The sequence below is a fragment of the Myotis myotis genome, unplaced genomic scaffold (genome assembly GCF_014108235.1).
Source record: "Myotis myotis isolate mMyoMyo1 unplaced genomic scaffold, mMyoMyo1.p scaffold_m19_p_13, whole genome shotgun sequence".
NCBI lineage: Eukaryota > Metazoa > Chordata > Mammalia > Chiroptera > Vespertilionidae > Myotis > Myotis myotis.
The window spans coordinates 56,886,814-56,905,159 of NW_023416317.1; the positions used below are offsets into that span (position 1 = coordinate 56,886,814).

The 18,346-nt window shown below is 67.5% G+C and overlaps 1 protein-coding gene across 2 annotated transcripts in view; it reads right to left on the reverse strand.

Moving 5' to 3' along the window:
• The window catches only part of BSN (bassoon presynaptic cytomatrix protein), a 56,288-nt gene that overhangs the window by 9,880 nt on the left and 28,062 nt on the right, over positions 1–18,346 (reverse strand). For both annotated transcript variants that reach the window (XM_036333550.1, XM_036333549.1), the window contains exons 3-5: positions 12,337–13,221; positions 8,566–8,991; positions 1,632–8,171 (exon numbers count right to left, since the gene is read on the reverse strand). In XM_036333550.1, coding sequence (XP_036189443.1) covers positions 1,632–8,171; positions 8,566–8,991; positions 12,337–13,221 — 7,851 coding nt within the window. The remainder of the gene's footprint in view (positions 1–1,631; positions 8,172–8,565; positions 8,992–12,336; positions 13,222–18,346) is intronic.

Consider the following 18,346-nt stretch of genomic DNA (forward strand, 5'->3'; position numbering starts at 1 on the left):
CGGGTCGGGCTCTGGGCGTGGTCCCCTCGCTGTGGGGACAGGGCAGTGAGGAGGGACGTGGGTGCAGGGAGAGCGCCCCCAGCAGGGCAGGCGCCCAGGGACCCTGGACGGAGCACGGGCTGACGGGGTGTCAGCTGCTGCTGCTCTGGGGCCTTTGCTGCCTCCTGCCCCTCCTCTCTAACGTGACCTGCACCTCGGCTGCCTGCCACCCTCCTCCCCCAGCTGCCCGGCACCCCCGCCACACCCTGTGGCTGTGCTGGCAGCCTCGCCCCAGCTCCCTCCGCAGCCCTGACTGAGCCCCACTCTCTGAGTCCATCTCCTGGGTCACGGCTGCCGTGGGGGGAGGTGTGAGGGCCTGACGGCTGCCTCCCATCCCCTCCTCGCTGCTGGAAGGTTTGCCCTGGGCCCTCCTTTTGTCTCTGGCTCTTCGCCTTCCCAGAAGGCCCCAGGCATGGACTACCCAAGCCCCCAGAATGCAATGGGGCCTGTCATTGGGCTTCTCACACTTTAGCTTTCGAAGAAGCTGCATGACAATCCCGCCCACTCTCACTGTACGTCAAGCGACAGTGAGCCCCCAGACCTCTGAGCAAAGGGGGGACCTTTCATGGGACAGGCTTCACTGCTGGAACTTGGGCTGTGTCCGTCTTGTTGCTTTGGCTGCACCGTGAGTGCTCACTGGCGTGGCCCCACATGGCCAGCCCTGGGACTCTGTCCCCTGGAGCCAGGCCACCTCCTCTCTGACGGCCCTCCCTGCCAGCCCAGACTCCTGGCCCCACCTCACCCCTCTGGCCTGCACACCCGGGCTCTGCACAGCCCCCGAGGCCCCGCCTCTCTCCTCTGCATCAGACCCAGGAGACGGCAGATACGCCCGGCCGCCCTGGCCTCTGCAGTCTGTTCCTACAGCGCTGCGCCAGGAGGCTTTCCGAGAGGCCGCCATGTCCTGTCTCCCCGCCTAGAACCTCCAAAGACTCCAAGGGCTTTCGAAAGACGCCCCCTCCTCAGCCTGCACTCGGGTCCTTGGCGTCAGGCCCTCACCCCCTCACCCCCCACGGCTGCGCGTGCAGGCCACCTCTCGTAGTCCCTTCAGCAGCTACAGCCACAGACCAGGGTCGCTATGCTCCGGGAGCTCGGGGGGGGTGGGGGGGGGGAGACAGGTGTGCAAACAGACTTGCTGAAGGCCAGAGGGGCAGAGCGCCCCTGCAGCCGGCTGGGTGGCCCTCAATGCCACGCAAGGGCTTGGGCTTCGTGTGGGGCAGTGGGGGCCAGGCCAGGGCTGGGAGGGGGGACAGTCACTGGGCGGGACAGGTTTCTCAGGAAGCACCCACCTGGAGGTGTGGAGTGGAAAGGGCCCAGCAGGAGGGCTGGGGAGGCTGAAAGGGGGTGTGGGCCCTGAGGAGGCGGTGCTAAGGGGGCAGCAGCTCCTATTGGTGTCTGCACGGACGGTGCAGGGCCCATGGGGTGCATCTGCCTAGGACGTCCTGGCCAAGCGCAGGCTCCACACGAGCCTCAGGGAAAGTTCTGTCCCCCACTCCTTCCTCTGGAGCCCAGTCCATCCCCCAGAAGCCTTCCCTGGGGGCCCCAGGCTAAGCAGAGACCCCGGCCCCACCCTGGACCAGCCCCTGTGCCCATACCTGGCTCCCCAGCCCCCCCTGGTGCTGGTAGAGGGAGAACCTCTCTTTGGCAGACTCCTCGGCGGTGGGGCTGAGGGGCTTAGGGTCGGACAGAGACCGCTGCAGGGTCTTCACGGGGCGAGGCAGCGTCTGCTGGCGGAGCGTGCCGTCGGCCGCGAAGTGCTTCTGGGGACTCACGTGAGCCTTGCTCAGCCTCTCGCTGGAAGCAAAGGGCGCGTCCAGGAGCCGGTGTGGGGACAGGGGCGAGACTGGCGAGTAGAGGACCTGAGGGGACTTGGGAGGCTGGCGGCTCACCAGCTGTGAAAGGGACTCCGGGGGCAGGTGGGCCTGGTAGCCGATCTCCAGGGGATCCGGCTTCTTTTTCTCGAATCTGCCCAGGGGCCCTGGGGTGACGAGGTGGATGCCGGGCAGGTAGGGGCTGATGGCGGCGGGCCCTACGAGCTGCGGCCCGGCCCCGCCCTGGGCCTGCCCGTCCGGCTCCGTCTGGCAGGCCAGGCTCTCGCCGCGCCCAGTCTTCTCCGGCGCCGATATGTACCTGACGATCTCCACCTTGGGGTCAGTGGCCGCCGTGATGTGGATGGCGGGAGAGACCCTGGGCAGCTGGTCAGGCTCCGTCTGCACGGAGCAGTCGCTGATGGTCTGGATGCCCACGCTGCTCGTGGCCCTGGCGGGGGCGGCTGTAGAAGACGAGGCCACAGCGTCGTGCTTGCTGTCCGAACCTGAGTCCGAGTGGCGGGAGAGGCGGGGCCGGCGGCGGCGCACGGGCTGCTCCCACTCGGCGTTGTCCTCCTCGTCCGTCTGCACGCTGCAGTCTGCGCTCCGCCGGGTGCGGCGCCGCCGGCTCAGGAAGTAGCGGCCCTCCCCGTCCTCGTCGTCCGTCTGCACGCTGCTGTCCGCAATCCTCCTGACCGGACCGGGCTCGGGCCCCGGCTCCGCCTCGAAGGTGTCCCGCAGCCGTGGCATCGAGTGGCGCTTCCGGAGGCCACTGCGGCCGGCCTCCCACGGCTCCTCCGTCTGCAGCGACATGTCTGAGGCAGAGCTGGGGAGGCCACGGTGTAGCACGGGCTCCCGGGGCTGCCCCGGCCCCTCGGGTCCTGCCACGGCGATGAAAGCCGCGTGGGTCAGGGGCGGCCAGTACTGGCCATTCTGAGCCAGCTCGTTGGCCGCCGGGGGAGGCCCTCGGCCGGGTCCGTCACAGACCACGGGGAAGGGGGCCTTCTGCCTCTGCTTTTGCTCCTCCAGCTGCTGCTGCAGCTGCTGCTGCAGCTGCTGGATCTGCTCCAGCTGCAGGCGCTGCTGCGCCAGCTGCTCCCGCTGCAGGGCGAACTGGGCCTGGCGCTCCTCCCGCTGCTGCTGCAGCACGTGGTGCTTGATGGTGTGCAGCTCCTGCAGCTCCCGCTGCACCAGCAGCTGCTCCTCCTCTCGATGCCTCTGCAGCTCCACGCGCTCCCGCTCGAGCTCCTCCTGCAGCCGCAGCTGCCGCAGCTTCTCCAGCTCCACGCGCTCCCGTTCAAGCTGCAGCATCTGCTCCTGCTGCTTCCGCTGCCTCTCCTCCTGCGACGCTTCCTCTCCTCCTGGCCGGCCGGGGGCCCCACTGCCGCTCGCGGGAGCAGCATCTCCTGCTGGCTTCTGGCCGGCCAGGGGCGCCGGGGCCGGAGCAGCCACCACCTCCTTGGCGGCAGCAGGCGTGGCTGTGGAAAAAGGCTCTTGCCGGGCGGCCCCTCCTGGCGGCTCTGGCCTCGCTGGGCCCCCGGCCGCGGGCGCCTTCGCAGCAGCAGGTTTCCCCAGGTAGACGGGACCCTCGGCGGGCGGCATGCCGGACACGGGGGGGAACCTGCTTGGGGCAGGGTATCGGTACAGAGGCACCCGGGGGGCAATCGCCGGCACGCGTGTGAGGCTGCTGAGCGGCATAGCCGCGACCCCGCCCGATGCGTAGGGCCGGTACAGGCCGCCACGCACCATGGGCCGCAGCGCCGAGCCGGGCTGGGTGGTGATGGGCAGTGTCGCCGCAATCGGGGTGTTGATGGTCGAGTAGATCATGCCGTCGGCGGCACGCACGGTGGCCGTGGATGGCAGCAGCTGTCGGACGGCCGCTCCCTGGGCCGCAGGCCTGTACTGGGGCAGGGCCCCAGGGTTCGGGTGGGCCTCCGGGAAGGTGGGGTTCCCAAAGGGGCCAGGTCTGAGTGGGCCCAGGCCCTGTGGGGCGCTGAGCCCAGGCCCAGGCTGGGGCTGGTACTGCATGAGGTCAGGGCCGCCACTGCCACTGCCACGCCGCCCTCCATACTGGTCCATGGAGTCGAGGGCCGCGCACATGCGGCTGATCTCGCGGGCTGTGGTGGCGCTGTACTGGGCCAGGCTGGCCTCCTGGAAGCCCGCGGCTTCTCCCCGGGGGCCATACCTGTGGTCTGAGTAGATGTTGGACACGGAGCTGTAGCGCCGCATGGGCAGCGGGTGAGTCAAGGGCTCTGTGGGGTGGCGCAGGTCCGTGAACGAGCCGTACTGCAGGCCCTGCCCCAGGTAGCGCCCGTCCGCAAAGCCCAGGCTGTAGGACTGCCTCAGCGAGCTGAGGTCCATGGCCGAGTCTCGCCCCGGGCCCTGGAAGAGCTGCCCCATCCTGTGGGCGTGGTAATTGAAGCTGGCCTCAGCCAAATTGGTGTCAGACATGGAGGAGTACAGCCTGCCTGGGAGGCCCAGTGGGTAGGACCTCTGCTCCTCAGGGTGCCCAAGCCCCGCCAGCCCCTGGGCCCGGTAGGTGGAGGGCTCGGGGGGCTCCGGGTCCCGCGGGCTGTAGAAGGGGCCACTGCTCTGGGCCCGTGGGGCGGCCTCGGCCCCACTCTTCTCGGGGGCGCTGGGGGCGGGGTGGAAAGCGCCCGTACAGCTGCTGCCGAAGGGGAACTTGTAGACCACGTCGCAGCACGCCAGCTGGCTCTCGGGCCTCATCCCCGTGAGGTCCACGGCGGCCGCCGGCTCCTCCGGGAGCAGCGTGGTCACAGTGCCTGCCGTGCCCTCTGCCATTTGCACCAGCACCGTGTGTGGCTTCCTGGCACTCAGCTCTGGCACAGGGCCTGCCTTGAGGCCAGCGCTCTGAGCAGTGCCCATCTGAGTGATCAAAACATCTCTTCTGGCCAGAGGTGCCACCTGGCTGGGCAGGTTATACCTGGCAACCTTGGCCTCCCTGGGTCTTCCCCGGGGCCCACCTCGGTACGGGGCTGTCTGGACGGCCTGCTCCACCTGCCTGACCTGGGCCAGGCACACGGGGCTACCTGTGCCCTGGCCGAAGTCGAGGCGGCTCTGGAAGGGGTCTCCATAGACCACAGGCTGCTTCTGCTGAGCCAGGAGCACAGAGGAGGCCACGGTGATGCTCACGGTGGTGGCCGTGCCGATGAAGGCCTGGGTCTGCTCCTGGGCGTTGAGGTTGATGACCAGCGGCTGCACCGCTGTGGACTGCCGCCCGGGGCCCGGGTCCAGGGCCAGGCCGTACTTCCTCGCTTCCACGGCCAGAGAGGTCAGGTCCATGCCCTGGTCAGTGAGGATGATGGGCGTGGGCTTGACGGCCGTGCGGAGGTCCACCACGGCACTGCCCGGGGGCCTGGGGCCGGGCTCCACCCTGGACGTTCCCGGGACGGAGGAGATCCGGCACAGGGAGATGTTCTCGGCAGGGAGGGCGCCCCAGCCGTACAGCGCCAGGGGCCCATCCGCACCGGCACTGGCCGCCCGCGGGAAGCCAGGCGGCCCAGGAGGCTCTGAGGGCAGCGGAGACGCACTCAGAGGGGTGGTCTGGCTGTAGCCGTGGGGGGTGGGCTGCGTGTCGGTGGGGGAGCACACCGGGGAGGTGGAGGCACTGGCATGAACCATCCTGGTCTGGCTGGAGGCCGCTGAGGCCAGTGTGATGACCATGAAGGGGGCCTCCCGAGAGGACTGCTGCCACGCCAGGCGGGGCGCGCCGGGTCCGTGTGGCGTTTGCGTGCCCTGCGCCACCATGGGGGATGGGGTGGGGGCGCCAGGGCTCCGCGGCATGTCCGAGGCAGGGGCCAGGCTTGGCGTCTGTGTAGAGAACTCGGCTGTGGCCCTGGGGCCCGGCTTGCCAGGGGAGAAGGTGGGGCTCTCTGAAGGAGAAGATGGGGAGAGCGGTGGGCTGGAGCCCGTGAAGTAGGCATATCCCTGGGAGGGCGGGGCGGGGCCGCCCTTGCCGTCACTCACACGCAGGGGCTTCTCTCTGGCGGCAGCAGGACCACTGGGCGCCTGGGGCATCTCCTCCGTTTGGGATCCATAGTTTGCGGTAGTCGGGCTCTGCCCATAGCCGTGGGCTGTGGCAGATGGTGAGGGGCTGCGCTCGGAGCCTGCAGGCGATGCCAGAGTCACATACCCTCGAGCCGTGGTGGCTGGGGCCCCCGGGCCCTGGGGAAAGGCTGTGCTGGCCTCCTGGGAGGCAGAGCTGGGGGAGGCGGGAGAGCTGTGCAGCTTGCGGGGGTCCTGAGGCTCCTTTGCAAAATGCTGGGTAACTCGGACGTCAGGAATGACCCGGCCGCCACTGCTGTCGGAGGAGGTGGAGGTGGAGGTGGAGAAGGGCACGGGGGCAGCGAGCTGGGTGGGGCTGGTGCCCGGGGTGAGCGGGCCGCCGTTCTGCTTCATGGGGTCCACGTACGCACTCTCGGCGTTCAGAAACTGCTTCTCCTTCTTGTCCTCGGCGAAGGCCAGGTCTCGGGAGGAGGCCTGCCGCCCGCGGGCCAGGCTCTGGGACGTCTGCAGGGTCTCCTCGTACACGGCTGCGCCCAGGCCGGCGGGCACGCCCTCCGCAGGCAGCGGGGCAGCCCGGCTGTAGTCACGGTCTGGGGCTTCCTGGAACTCAAAGGAGCCCTGGGCCCGGGGGCCTTCGGGCTGAGAGGGGCCACCCTGGGGCCCTCGGCCCCCGGCCGCCTGGCCCTGCTGCCGCTGCTGCAGCAGCTCGGCCTTCCGCATCATGTCCTCATAGGCCTCCTCGGCGCTCTTGAGGGGCCGCCCGGCGCTGGGGATGCCGGAGCTGCCCGCGGGCGGCTCTGTGGGCGAGTAGAGGGACATGAAGGTGGGCAGGCTGTACTCGCTGCCTGACTTGTAGAGCCGGGCGGGGCCGTCCAGGGCCTCGGCCTCCGAGTCCAGGGAGGGCGAGGGCGAGTACTCGGAGCAGGAGGAGCGGTGCAGCTCCTCCATCTCGGCCGCCTGCCGCAGCTCCTCCGTGGGGGAGGCGTCCTCGATGGGCGACAGGTTGCTGGGGGGCGTCTTGGAGCGCTCACGCCGGCGCTGGGCCCGAAGCTCCTCCTTGTCGCGCCGCGTCTTGCGGACGGTGCTGCGGATGCGTTGCTGCTCCACCTCCCGCATCTTCTCCTGCTCCCGCAGCAGCTCCTCCTCCTCCCGCAGCTCCTCCTCCTCCGAGGAGTCCTCGATGGTGGGCAGCAGGGGCCCGTGGGAGCGGTGCCGGGCCTTGCGCTGCTGCTTCGCTTCCTCCAGGCGCTGCCTGCGGCTGGGGCTGCTGTCGCTGTCCTCCTCCAGGGAAGACAGGGAGGTGGGCGAGGTGCCCGAGGTGTAGCTGGGCGTGGAGGCGGGCAGCGTGGAGGAGTGCTCCCCACGGGAGCGGTCCTCAGGCGAGCCCGTCAGGCTCTCCATCTCCAGCTCCGGCTCGCGGTCCAGGCCGGGGTCAGCGCCTGGGGCCAGGTCCAGCTCATGGCCGTAGCTGCCTGTGCTGTTGAGCTCGATGGTCTTGAAGCGGCGGAGCCCACCCTGCAGGGCCCCGGTGCCGTCGACGGCCTCTGCGGGGCCTCCCTCGGAGAGCAGCTCCTCGTAGCCCGTGGTGGCGTTGTGGGGCAGGCGCCGCTTGGGCAGTGCCGCTGCCTCCTGGCTGGGCTCGGGCCTGGGCCTGGGCCCGCCCTTCGGGGTGCTGTGTTTGGCCAGGCCATGCCTGGGGGTGGCCGCGTCCTCCTCCTCCAGGTTGTCCTCCTCGGCGCTCATCTCCAGGATCTGCCGCCGCATGAACTCCTCGTCGGTCATCGCTGCTGCCCGGGCGGGGGGCTGGGCAGGGAGCGGGGACAGGCCGCCCTCGCTGCTGTCCTCCACGTAGTCGTGCCGCAGCTGGCAGCCAAAGTCGTCCGAGGACTCCGCCGTGTCCCGCTGCTCCCTCTCGCGCCCCCACTCCAGGGAGTCTTCCTCCTCCTCCAGGATGTCCTCCAGCTCCTCATCGGAGTCGAAGGCCTCAGGCATGATGGACAGGGAGTGGGGCCGCCGCTTTTGCTCCTCAGTGCTGCTGCGGGGCGCCTTGCTCCGCTCGCCACTGGAGGCTGGGCCCTGGGCCTGCAGGGAAGGCCGCACGCTGCCCGTCTTGTGGAGCTGGGAGGGGCTGGGCGGGCGGGGCCCGGTCACCCCTGCGCTGTCCAGCTGCTCCCCCTCCTGCTGCACCACACCGGTGATCTCGCTTTGGGAGCTGGAGACGCCGTCAGAAGAATAGCCCGTGTCACTGAGGCTCTGTGGGCTCCGGGACAGGTCCTGGGAGTAAGGCTTGCCCACCAGCTCCTGCAGCAGGCGAGAGGCAAAGGCTGACCCCCATGCAGACAGCTCCTCGGAGCCCCGCCCGCTCCATCAATCCCAGCGCCACCCAGGGTCACAGCCCCACCTCTCCGCCTCTCTGGCCTTAAATAACCCGCAGGTTCCCAGGCAAGCCCCAAGCAGCCTTAGGTTCTCAGAGAAACCTGACTGGTTCTAATGGTAGCAAAACCCAGCAAAGCATGCAGCAGGCAGCAGGCAGAGAGCTAGCTCATAGCCCACAGCTGCAGCCCCCACGGCCTCACAGAGGCCGCCCTGCCCTCCTCTGGGGCCCAGGGGCCCGGCCGACACCCCAGCCCCAGGACCCGAGCCGTCCCTAGACGTGCACCTGAGTTAGGGTCCCCACGAAGCGAGTGGCACTGACCTCGGCCTCCCCACCCTTGGGGGCTTCTGGAGCAGCCTTGACGGCGGGGGTGGCGGGCTCGGTCCTCCGCGCCCCGGCCTTTGCCTTAGGAGTCCCAGGGGGCAGGGCAGTCTCTGGAGGTGGTTTCGGCACAGGCTCCGCTTTAGCCAGGGGCCCCGTCTTCTTTTCCTGGGCACTGCTCGGGGTCCTGCTGGGCTCAGAAGCCCTGAGGGGCTTTGCTTGGGGGCTGGCCTTGGCGGGCAGGGGGCCTGAGGGCTGGCCCGGCCCCTGGGGCCCTTTCTGCTTCGGAGGGGCTGTTCCGGCCGCACGGTGAGGGGTCCCGGTGGGGGGCTGCGGCGAGGCGGGCGGGGGGCGGGGGGCTGGCTCCCCCAGGCTGCCCTCCAGCAGTCGCTTCGTTTGGCAGTTCAGACAGAGCCACTCGGATTTCTGTGAGGAGAGGAAGGGAAGTGGGGTCATGGAGACACTGAGTACTCAGAGTATGTCCATGACCCTCTGTAACCCGGAGGAGGAGAAAGCCTTCTAAGGCGGGCACCAAGCACGTGGGGAAGACTGGTGGGTGTGTTGCCCCCAGATGGCAGACTTTCCCAGGCTTAAAGGCTTTCGTAGCCCGGCCGGCGTGGCTCAGGCGTGAGCGTCCACCTATGAACCAGGAGGTCACAGTTCGATTCCTGGTCAGGGCACAGGCCCGGGTTGCGGGCTGGATCCCCTGTGGGGGGCGTGCAGGAGGCAGCCGATCAAAGATTCTCTCATCATTGCTGTTCTATCTGCCTCTCCCTCTCCCTTCCTCTCTGAAATCAGTAATTTTTAAAAAGCACGTATTCACAGTTAAAATGATGAAACCAAAAGAAGGGTCCCTTCCTCTCCCCACAGAGAGCTTCCCCGCCAGACAAGGAGTTGGAGGGGAGGAGAGGGGAGGGGAGCATCAGAGGAGGGCATCTCACCTGGTTCCCACGGAAACCGGAGAGGGAGCACGCCTGCCCCTCCACAGCGGGGAGACGGGCGCCCCAAGATCACTGCCCAGAGGCAGCGCTGGGCAGGTCCGGAGCAGAGGCAGCTGCTGGCCTCGCGCCGGACGCCCCCGCCGCCCCGTCCCACACATCACAGGGCCAGGCCCTTTGCCAAGGGAGGCCGAGTGTCTCAAGGGCCCGGCTGGTATTTGCAATTACAATCACATAAGAAACCAGCAGTGTCACTGCAACCATTCCAACTCCACTCATTTCTTCCCAAACCCTATTTTGAACTGAAAGCTAATTAAAAATTAAGCCAGAGGGTACCATTATCCTTCAACAAGATAAATAGGTAAAAAGTCATTATGAAACGACACACTAACCAGCACTACGGGCTGTTTTTGGTTTTTGCAGAGGAGACATCACCAGGAGGAAGGACAGCTTTGCTGCCTCTGCCTCTGTATGTTCTGGGCTCCCTGTCTAGGAAGAGGGTAAAAGATTTTTAAATATATTTTTATTGATTTCAGAGAGGAAGGGAGGGGGACAGAGATAGAAACATCCATGATGAGAATCACTGATTGGCTGCCTCCTGCACGCTCCCCACTGGGGATCGAGCTGGCAACCCGGGCATGCGCCCTGACCGGGAATCGAACCGTAACCTCCTGGTTCACAGGTTGACGCTCAACCACGGAGCCACGCTGGCCGGGCTAAAAGATTTTTGAAGCTCAGAGATGTTGAGGAAAGTTCCCAGCCTGGCAGCCCAAGCAGTTGGGCCCGACCCCAGGTGGAGCCCAGCAGGGCTAAGTGGCCTGAGGGCAGCAGGCAGTGGGTCCCTGGGCCGCCCTCCCTCACGGTGCACTGACAGCACGGCCCTCCCCAGCCTGGCCTCGGCCTTGGCCAAGCGAGGTATGCGGGGCACCAGGCAGCCTCGCCGCGGCTGGAGAAGCGCCTCCCGGCAGGTCTGGGCCCCGTGGAGAAGTCAGGAGCCTCCAACCAAGATCACACCAAGGTCAGGGGACACACCGAATGGCTCCCAATGCCAAGTGGCCATTCGCTGAGTTGAGATCAAAGATAGCCCACCGTCTGGTTAGGGCCTCAGCAAAGAACAACAAGATTGTCGGGGAGGGGAGAGGGGACACCAAGCACCAGCCCCTGGCAAGGCCCAAGGCAGGCAGAGCCCGAGAAGGTGGTGGTCATTGTCTGGGGAGGGAGGGGGAGGGCTGGGCCAGGCGTGGCCATGAAGACGGAGCGGAGAGGCCGGGCCTAGGAGAGTGGGAGAAAGAGCCCGGAGGTGTGGTCGACGAAGTGGACCTGGTGAGAGAAGGGATGCTGAGGAGGACCCCAGGCCGCCCGCCTGCCGCTCTGATGGCCGATGGTGGCACGGTTTGCGGTTCCCGTGGCGGGAACCCCAGGGGCGGGCATGGCTGCCCCCCACACCTCCCCAGGAGCAGCACGGTCCTCTAGGTGGCGGTATTAGCAGGCAGAGCCTCGAGGAGGAGGAGGAGGAGGAGGGGGAGGAGGAGGAGGAGGAGGAGGAGGAAGGAAAGCTGAGCCACTGTGATGGCCACGTGCGCAGGAGGCAGGGAGCCGGGCGCGGGTGGAAGGAGCCAGGACCAGGATGCCAGGCCCACCAAGGCAGCAGTGCAGCGGCCATGGAGACCTCGGCACGTGAAGGGGGCGCAGGGCAATGTAGCCACTGAGAGGCAGAGGCTCGGGAGGGCAAAGCCAAGCAGCTGATGAGACCCAGGGTGGCCTAGCCCCAGGCCAGACGCTAGGTGGCCTAGCGTCAGAACGGTGCCCACAGACCATGGCAACACCACGTCCTGCTCCACTGTCCCACCCTCGGCAGCAGGGTCTGCACTCCCCGCTCCGTGCATGGCTCAGCCCAGCAGGGCCTTGGCTTGGCCCCCCCGCCCCGCCCCCCACATGACAGCAGGGATGGGCCAATCACAGACCCACAGAGGGGACACAGGCCGTTATGTCCAGGGCAGCCGAGCAGGCCCCCAGGGGTCCTGAGCAGGGAGAGTGGGTCCGGGGAGGGTCAGAAGCAGCTCCACCAGGGGGCTCCGCACCATCTCAGCCTCCCAGGCGGGGCCCAGGCTTCTCGAGGGCGGGGGGGGGGGGGGGTGGCGTCCCCTCCCTCTCACCCAGCTCTGCAGGCTCACCACCTTTCCCTGGAGCAGGGGCTGCGGAGAGACAGCCCCAGCCCCCATCTCAAACTCTCCTGCAGCTCGGGAGGGCGCCTCTGAGCGCCCCACAAGCAGGCCCAGGGGAGCAGGCCACCCGGGAAAACACGGACCGAGGCTGAGGCTTTGACAAGCGAACATCAACACCCACCACCAAGGACCTGAGGAAGGGATGGAGGTGGACACCGCCTGGCTGGGCCAGGGCCTGGGCCGCGGGGCACGGCCTGCCCACGGTGAGAAGCCTGCCTTCTCCTGGGCCTACAGCCCTCCACCCCTGTGAGGGGCGCAGGCCAAGGGCAGGTGGGACCCCAGGTTCTTCCTCCCTGGGCAGAGGGGGTTGGCATCTTTCATCAGGTCCTGCCATGAGAGCTGGGAATAGGGGGAGGCAGTTCAGGGCCTCCTGAGCCTGGCAGACCCTGGGACCAGCCTCAGGGCACTAAGCCAGGCAGAGGCAGCAGGCACACCACCCGCACCCACCGTGCCAGTGAGGTCTCTGAGTGGAGGGGCGGCCGGGGCAGGGACAGAAGAGAGGGCAGCCCTCAGGGCATCCGCGGTGGAGGGCGCCCTGAGGCTCAGCCCCAGCTCGCGGGGTCCTTTGCTCCCACTTGCCCGTGCCCCCACGACCCCGGGTCCCTTACCTCCACCAGGTGGGGTGTCGGGTTGAAGCCACAGAGGTTGCACACCTGGAGCTTGCAGGCGGTGCAGGTGTTGTAGTTGGCTGGGCCCTTGCTGCCCACGTTGAGCTCGGCTTGGCACAGTGGGCAGGTGGGCCTGTCCTTCGGCATGGCCTTTGGCTTGGCAGCAGCCTTGGGCACTGCCTGCTGTTCTGCTCGGCCATGCTTTGGGCTGGGTGTCCCCCCAGTTCTCGCCGGGGCTCCGGGCCCTGATACGGCACCTGCCCTGGCTGCAGGCTCAGCTTTGGCTCCAGCTGCAGGCCCAGGCCCGGGCCCTGAGCCTGGGGGTCTCGGGCCAGCATCCTTGCTGGCATCACTGAAGACGATCTTGGGTGGCCCCTTGCTGGGGGCAGGCTGGCCCTGGGCGTCGGCCTCCGGCTGCACGGACATGAGGGTGCTCGCCTGGGTCAGCAGCGACGCGCCGAGACCGAAGAGCTTCCCGGTGAGGCCCTCCTGGGCCTGCTCAGCAGCGCCAGGCCCGGAGGGCACCGCGGTGGCACTTCTGCCCGGGGCCTCTCCCGCAGGGGGCCGGGGCTCGGCTGTGGAAGGCTTGACGGGGTGAGGGGGCTGAGGAGACACCTTCCCCCCCTCGGGAGGGGCAGCTGCCTGGGCAGGTCCCGGCACTGTGGTGGCCTTGGCCGTCTCAGCCGGGCGGGGCCCAGGCTGTGGTCCCCCGGGGCCCCGGGGCCTCTCTTGCTCCGGCTTCCCCAGGGGCGGTTTGGCGGGGGCGTGGGCAGGGGACAGCGCGGGGGAGTGCAGCTGCTGCTGGCTCTTGGAGCGCGGCGCCGAGGTCATGTCCATCCCCAGCGCCCTCTGCATCTGGCAGTTCAGACAGAGCCACTCCTGCACCTGCGGAGGAAGCACTGTGTCAGCAGGCGGCCGGGCCGAGGCCACGGCCGTCGAGCAGCTCCCAGCACAGGGCTCCCAGCCCCGCGGGAAGGGGGTTCCCGGGCTTCCAGGGCCAGGGCTGCGAGGGCAGAGGGCACTACCCTGCCTGCTAGGAGTTGCCAGGCACAGGAAGCAGAGCAGAGGCAGGCACACACTCCCCATCCCACCCCACAACCACCAACCACTGCCCGCCAGGCCCTCCCGCTCGACAGTCCCCCACTGCCCACTGGCTGTGTCTCAGACCTGAGTGCACCAGCGCACCCCACATCCCACCTCACCAGTCCACACCACTGTCCTCCGGCTGATGACCTCACAGCCTCCACGGTCCCCCTCTTCCCCGGCCGCTCCCTCCAGCCATGACCCAGCAGCAGCCAGGAGGGAGGGGAGTGGGCCTGGCAGCCGGTGCAGCCAACATTCAGGGGCACTTGCAGCAAGATGCATAACAGGGCGGGTGAGAGAGGGCGGCCTCGCGTACACAGGCCCTGTCCTGGAGGAGGCCGTCCAGCCAAGGAGGCAGGAGGCAAGAGAACTCCCGAGAGCAAACGGGCGCACAAGGCGAGCGGCCGCCGGGGTGGGCTGGCCCTTTGTCCCTCAGGAAGACAGACGGTTAAGAAAAGGGATGGTCTGTGCCTCCAGAACCAAGACACGTGTTGCTATTCACGCAACAGACGTGCAGTTTCTACCTGTCACCAACCCCTCCCTGCGTCCAGCGGGCATGTGACTCTCGTTGACCAATCAGTGGTTTAGATGGTGGTGCAGGGATGAGCATGTGACCTTGGCAACAGGGCCAGGGGGAGCCGAGCCCTGTCACGTGTGAAGGAGCAAGAGGATCTTTTTCTTCGCATCCTGGAAGGTCAGGAGCCTCCTTCCCAGGACGCTGGGGACACGGGGGGGACGCAGGGGGACATGGGGGGACGCAGGAAGACATGGGGGACGACAGTCCGAAGTGAGCAAGACAGAGGTGCAGATCTGGCTCCTTCACTCTGGACTCAGCTGTCTTGACTCTGCCCTTGGACGTCCAGTCACACGAGCCAATAATACTTTTTCCTCTAAAAGCTCCACACAGAAGCCTGAGCATATACTCATGGGCTCCGACCCCCTGCAGCGGCCACGCTTCCCTGAGGGAGGCCCATGCGCCCCCTGGCCCTCCCCAGCCGCCTCACCCAGACGCGCTGGGCCCTTTCCACCGAGTGTGCTCTGAGTTTGCTTTGCACTCACCCTCCCTCTGCCCCAGGTCTCAGATCGAGAGGGTCCCCATCAGAGCCCTCTCTGGGCCGCTCAGTGTAAGCCCCCGCAGCCCGGGTCTAGTCATGGCTTTGCTGTCTCCACGCGTGGGGTGGGGCTTCCTGGGAAGAGGGGTCTGAGTGGTGAGGCCTCTCATCCTGGACCTTAGGGTGACCCCCCTGGGGTCTTAAGGGGGCTGAACAGAGGTGGCAGGTGCTAAGGCTCCAGCACTCACCCAGAGCCTTCCCTCTGGGCCCGTCAGCCAGGCTGTCAACAGGCGCCTCACCTAAATGGAAGCTCCAGGGAAGGCTGGCAGCCCGTGACTCGCGCCCAGAGCCTGACCACACCCTCCCCGTGCCCAGGTCAGGCCCAGGCAGACACCCGCACGCAGGGCCTCCCAGGGAGGACACTGGCTGGGGGGCTCTCTGAACCCACAAACTCCCCTCTGCCTCCCCCAGATCGCCAGGAGCTTGCTGGCCTCCCCCTCCATTCTCAGAGGATGGAGCTCTCCGCTGGGTCTACATGGCCGGCCTGCAGTAGACTCCCCGGCCCCGGGACCAGCAGTGGTGACTCTTCCTCAACTACACAATGCCCGCAGCTCCTTGGCACTCCCAAGCCGCCGCCCACCAGATGGGAGGGACCAGAAACCTCCTGGAGGTCTGCTGTCTGTGAACCAGGCCTGGCACATGGCCAGGAGATGGGCAGCCGCCAGCCAAGCCTCAGGGCTTCAGAGCCAGAGCAGAGCAGGGACCCCCAGGACTGGCCTTGCCAGCAGGAGGCCAGGCGGCCACCTCAGCCCTGGTGGCCTCCATGGACCCCCAGGCACCACCGCCCAGCAGGGGCCTGGCAGCCGCAGGGACCAGAGGCTCCGGTGGTGTGTGGGCCAAGAGGTAGCTTGGGCGGGGGCCGGGGGGGGGGGGGGGCTACAGGAAAGCAGCTCCTGTAGGGAGCGTCTCCAGGGAGCCACGGCCCGGGCTGCCAAGGGCTTGCCGGTCGGAAGGGCAGGGCCTGTGGGCTCGGGGGCTCCGAGGGCCTTTCTCAGCTGCTCCTTTACTCAACTGCTCAACGGGCAGGACAGCTAAGGCGGCACTGCTCACCCGAGGCCTGGTGACCAGGCCGGGCTCTGTGAGCAGGGGGCGTGGGGCAGAGCTTAGGCGGCTTCTAATCTTCCCCACAGGCACCCGTGACGTGATGCTGAAGCTGGCCACCCCGCCCTTTAACCGCAGAGGGTGGGGCCCGGAGGAGGCTGCCCAGGTACCTGCTTCTACCCCAGGCGGTGCCTCCTCCCTGCCACCCCACGGCTGCCAGGAGCTCTGGGCCCCCAGCAGTCACAGGCTCTCTTTCTGGTGGGTGAGGCTCCCCACCGCCCCGCGGGCAAGGAGGGGTTGCAGGCGTCACAGGCCTGCCTTCCTGCGTCAGCAGTGCCGCCCGCCCGCCTGCCCGGAGGCCCGCCTCCCTGGAGAGCAGAGTTCAGAGTGGCGGACCCTGGGCACTGGCGGGGGCCTGATGCTGCAGTCATGCTTTTTGCTATTTTGGTGCCGGTTGAAGCACCAAGAAACAGCTTACAAATGAGCCCTCCCTGCTGTTGCCCAACCCAGAGGTTCCGGGAGGGCCCGCCAGCCAGCGTGACTCCATGCTCGTCCGGGCTGAGTCACTAGCCAGGCCCCGATAGGAGGTACGTACCCCGCTGTGGCCCCGGGACAAGGGCAGGCAGAGGAGGGGCCGGGTCCCTCCAACATCCGGTTTTCCTAAATCTGCCACAATCTGCTTCCCCTGTCAGCTGCCTGGCCTCGGGCTCAGGGGCCGGCACACAGAGCCCTACAGGGCAGGGCTCCCCCATCCAGGCTGGCTCGGCCGGGCACGGCCCAGCAGATGCCTGTGCCAATCTCATCAGGTCAAGCCCCCGAGGGAGGCCCTGGAAACCTGCCCGGTGTCCGAGCCTGGCCATGGATCCCGGCCTCCCTGGACCTGGCTTGCCCCCAGACCCCCACATGGACCACGCACTCCCGCAGGCCTCCCGCCTCCACCTGCTCCCGTCCAGCTCAGTCTAAGGTGCAGCCGAGCTTCCCTCCTGTGGAAGCCCCAGGAGTCTTGCCACAGCCTCGCACCAGGCGCCCGGGAGGGCCCTGCGCTGCCTGGGTGGTTCCTGGTCAAGGCGGCCTCTCCCACTGGCCGCTGGCTCCAGGGCTGAGCGGCACGTCAGCACCCGATTCTCCAGAATCAAAGACCGTGTCCAGCTCCTGGGAAGGACTCGAAAAGCACCCACGGGAGGAGGAAAGGCTGAAGAAGCTGAGGGCCACCCTCTGGGAGGGGCCCAGGCAGCCGGCCCGGGCCACAGGTGGAGCGAAGCAGATCTGAGAAACAGCCGGTTCCGCCTTCCTCGCGCCGCTCCTGCCTCTGCTTTTCTCCATCGGCCCCGCTGCCCCTCCCCTCTTGGTCCCGCTTTATCTATTTCTCTCTTTTGCTGCCATGTTCATGCTGCCAGGCTGGCTGCCCACACTGGCCGGAGGGAGAAAGACCTCGCCCGCCAAGGGCCTGCCCCTGGGGACCTGCTTCCGTTTGGGCTGGAGGTGGAGGGAGGACACCTTGCCTCTCCTCAGCCACAGCGAATCCGTGTCCCTCTCACACCTGCCCGCGCTCCTCCCGGCCCGGGCGGCAGTGTGGCCAGGAGGGAGCCGGGACGGGGGCGAGGCTGGAGGCTGCTGTGAAGGGCTCTGCTGCTCCCAGCACCGCCCCCGGCCATCTGGTGCCCAGCCCGGCTGGCCAGGAAGGAGTGGGATGCAGGCAGAGGAGGAGGACCTTAGCCATTGCGCACTCCCTCCCTTCGCACCCCGCCCACCCTGGGGAAGCAGCCCAGCCAGGCTTGCAGTGGGGGGGGGTGGGAGCACAGTGGACAAAACAGGCTTGGCTTGGTCTCGGCAAAGTCTAGACTTTGGAATAGGCCAGGAAAGGCCGTGTTCACTCCTCCATCATTTTCTTCAAGGGGCTTATAAGCAACTTTGACCAGAGAAAATGGCGATGGGCAGGGAGGAGCCCAGCCAGGAGGTGCTGCTGGGCTGCACTGAGGTGGGTGGGGGGAGTGGGGAGGGGAGGCAGGACCTCCGGGAGGGCTGGCGGGGCTATGCCTGCCGCAGGCCACTCCCCAATTCCCCAGCCCATATCACTCCATCCATTGCTCACCCCAACTCTGCCTTCCTACCCTCCACCCACCACCGGCATGAAGGGCTCCACCTCTGGCCGTGCAGCAGGCAGCCTCACGGGATGGTCTTGGTGGAGGTGAGACGTGTTCGGACTCACAGGGAGCCCACCAGTCTTTCCCGGGTTTCGAGCAGTTTGTTATTACCCTGAGCCCAGGAGGAGATGGCCTCCACCAGGAAGAGGGCCGAGGGCCCTGCTTGCTGAGCCGTCAGCCTGAGCCAAAGCGGACTGTGGTGGGAAATGGCCAGGCCTGGGCGGACGGAGACCTGCCACTAGCTCTGGGCCCTGCTCTCTCGCTCCAGGATGCCCCGGTAGGCCGGCTCCCAGACCTGCTGCTCCTCTGTGGGCAGGGTGCTCTGAGCTCCTGCCAACCTCCATGCGTCCCCGTGGGGTCCAGGCGCATGGACTCCCAGCAGCGTGCGTGGCGGGCACCTTCCTGTGAGGGCGTCACAGCCTGGGGAGCTGGCCACCAGTGCCATGAGTGGAGCTCCCCTTGGCAGCCCCAGCACTGACCAGGGCAGCGTGGTCCACGTGCAGAAGGCAGTGCTTGCAGACCAGAGACGGCTCTGCCAACAGGGCGGCCGTGCCTTTGTGTGTCCCGGCTCCAGACCTGCCTGCTGTCCCTGGGGACCCAGCAAAGGTGAAGGACCCTGACAGATGGCAG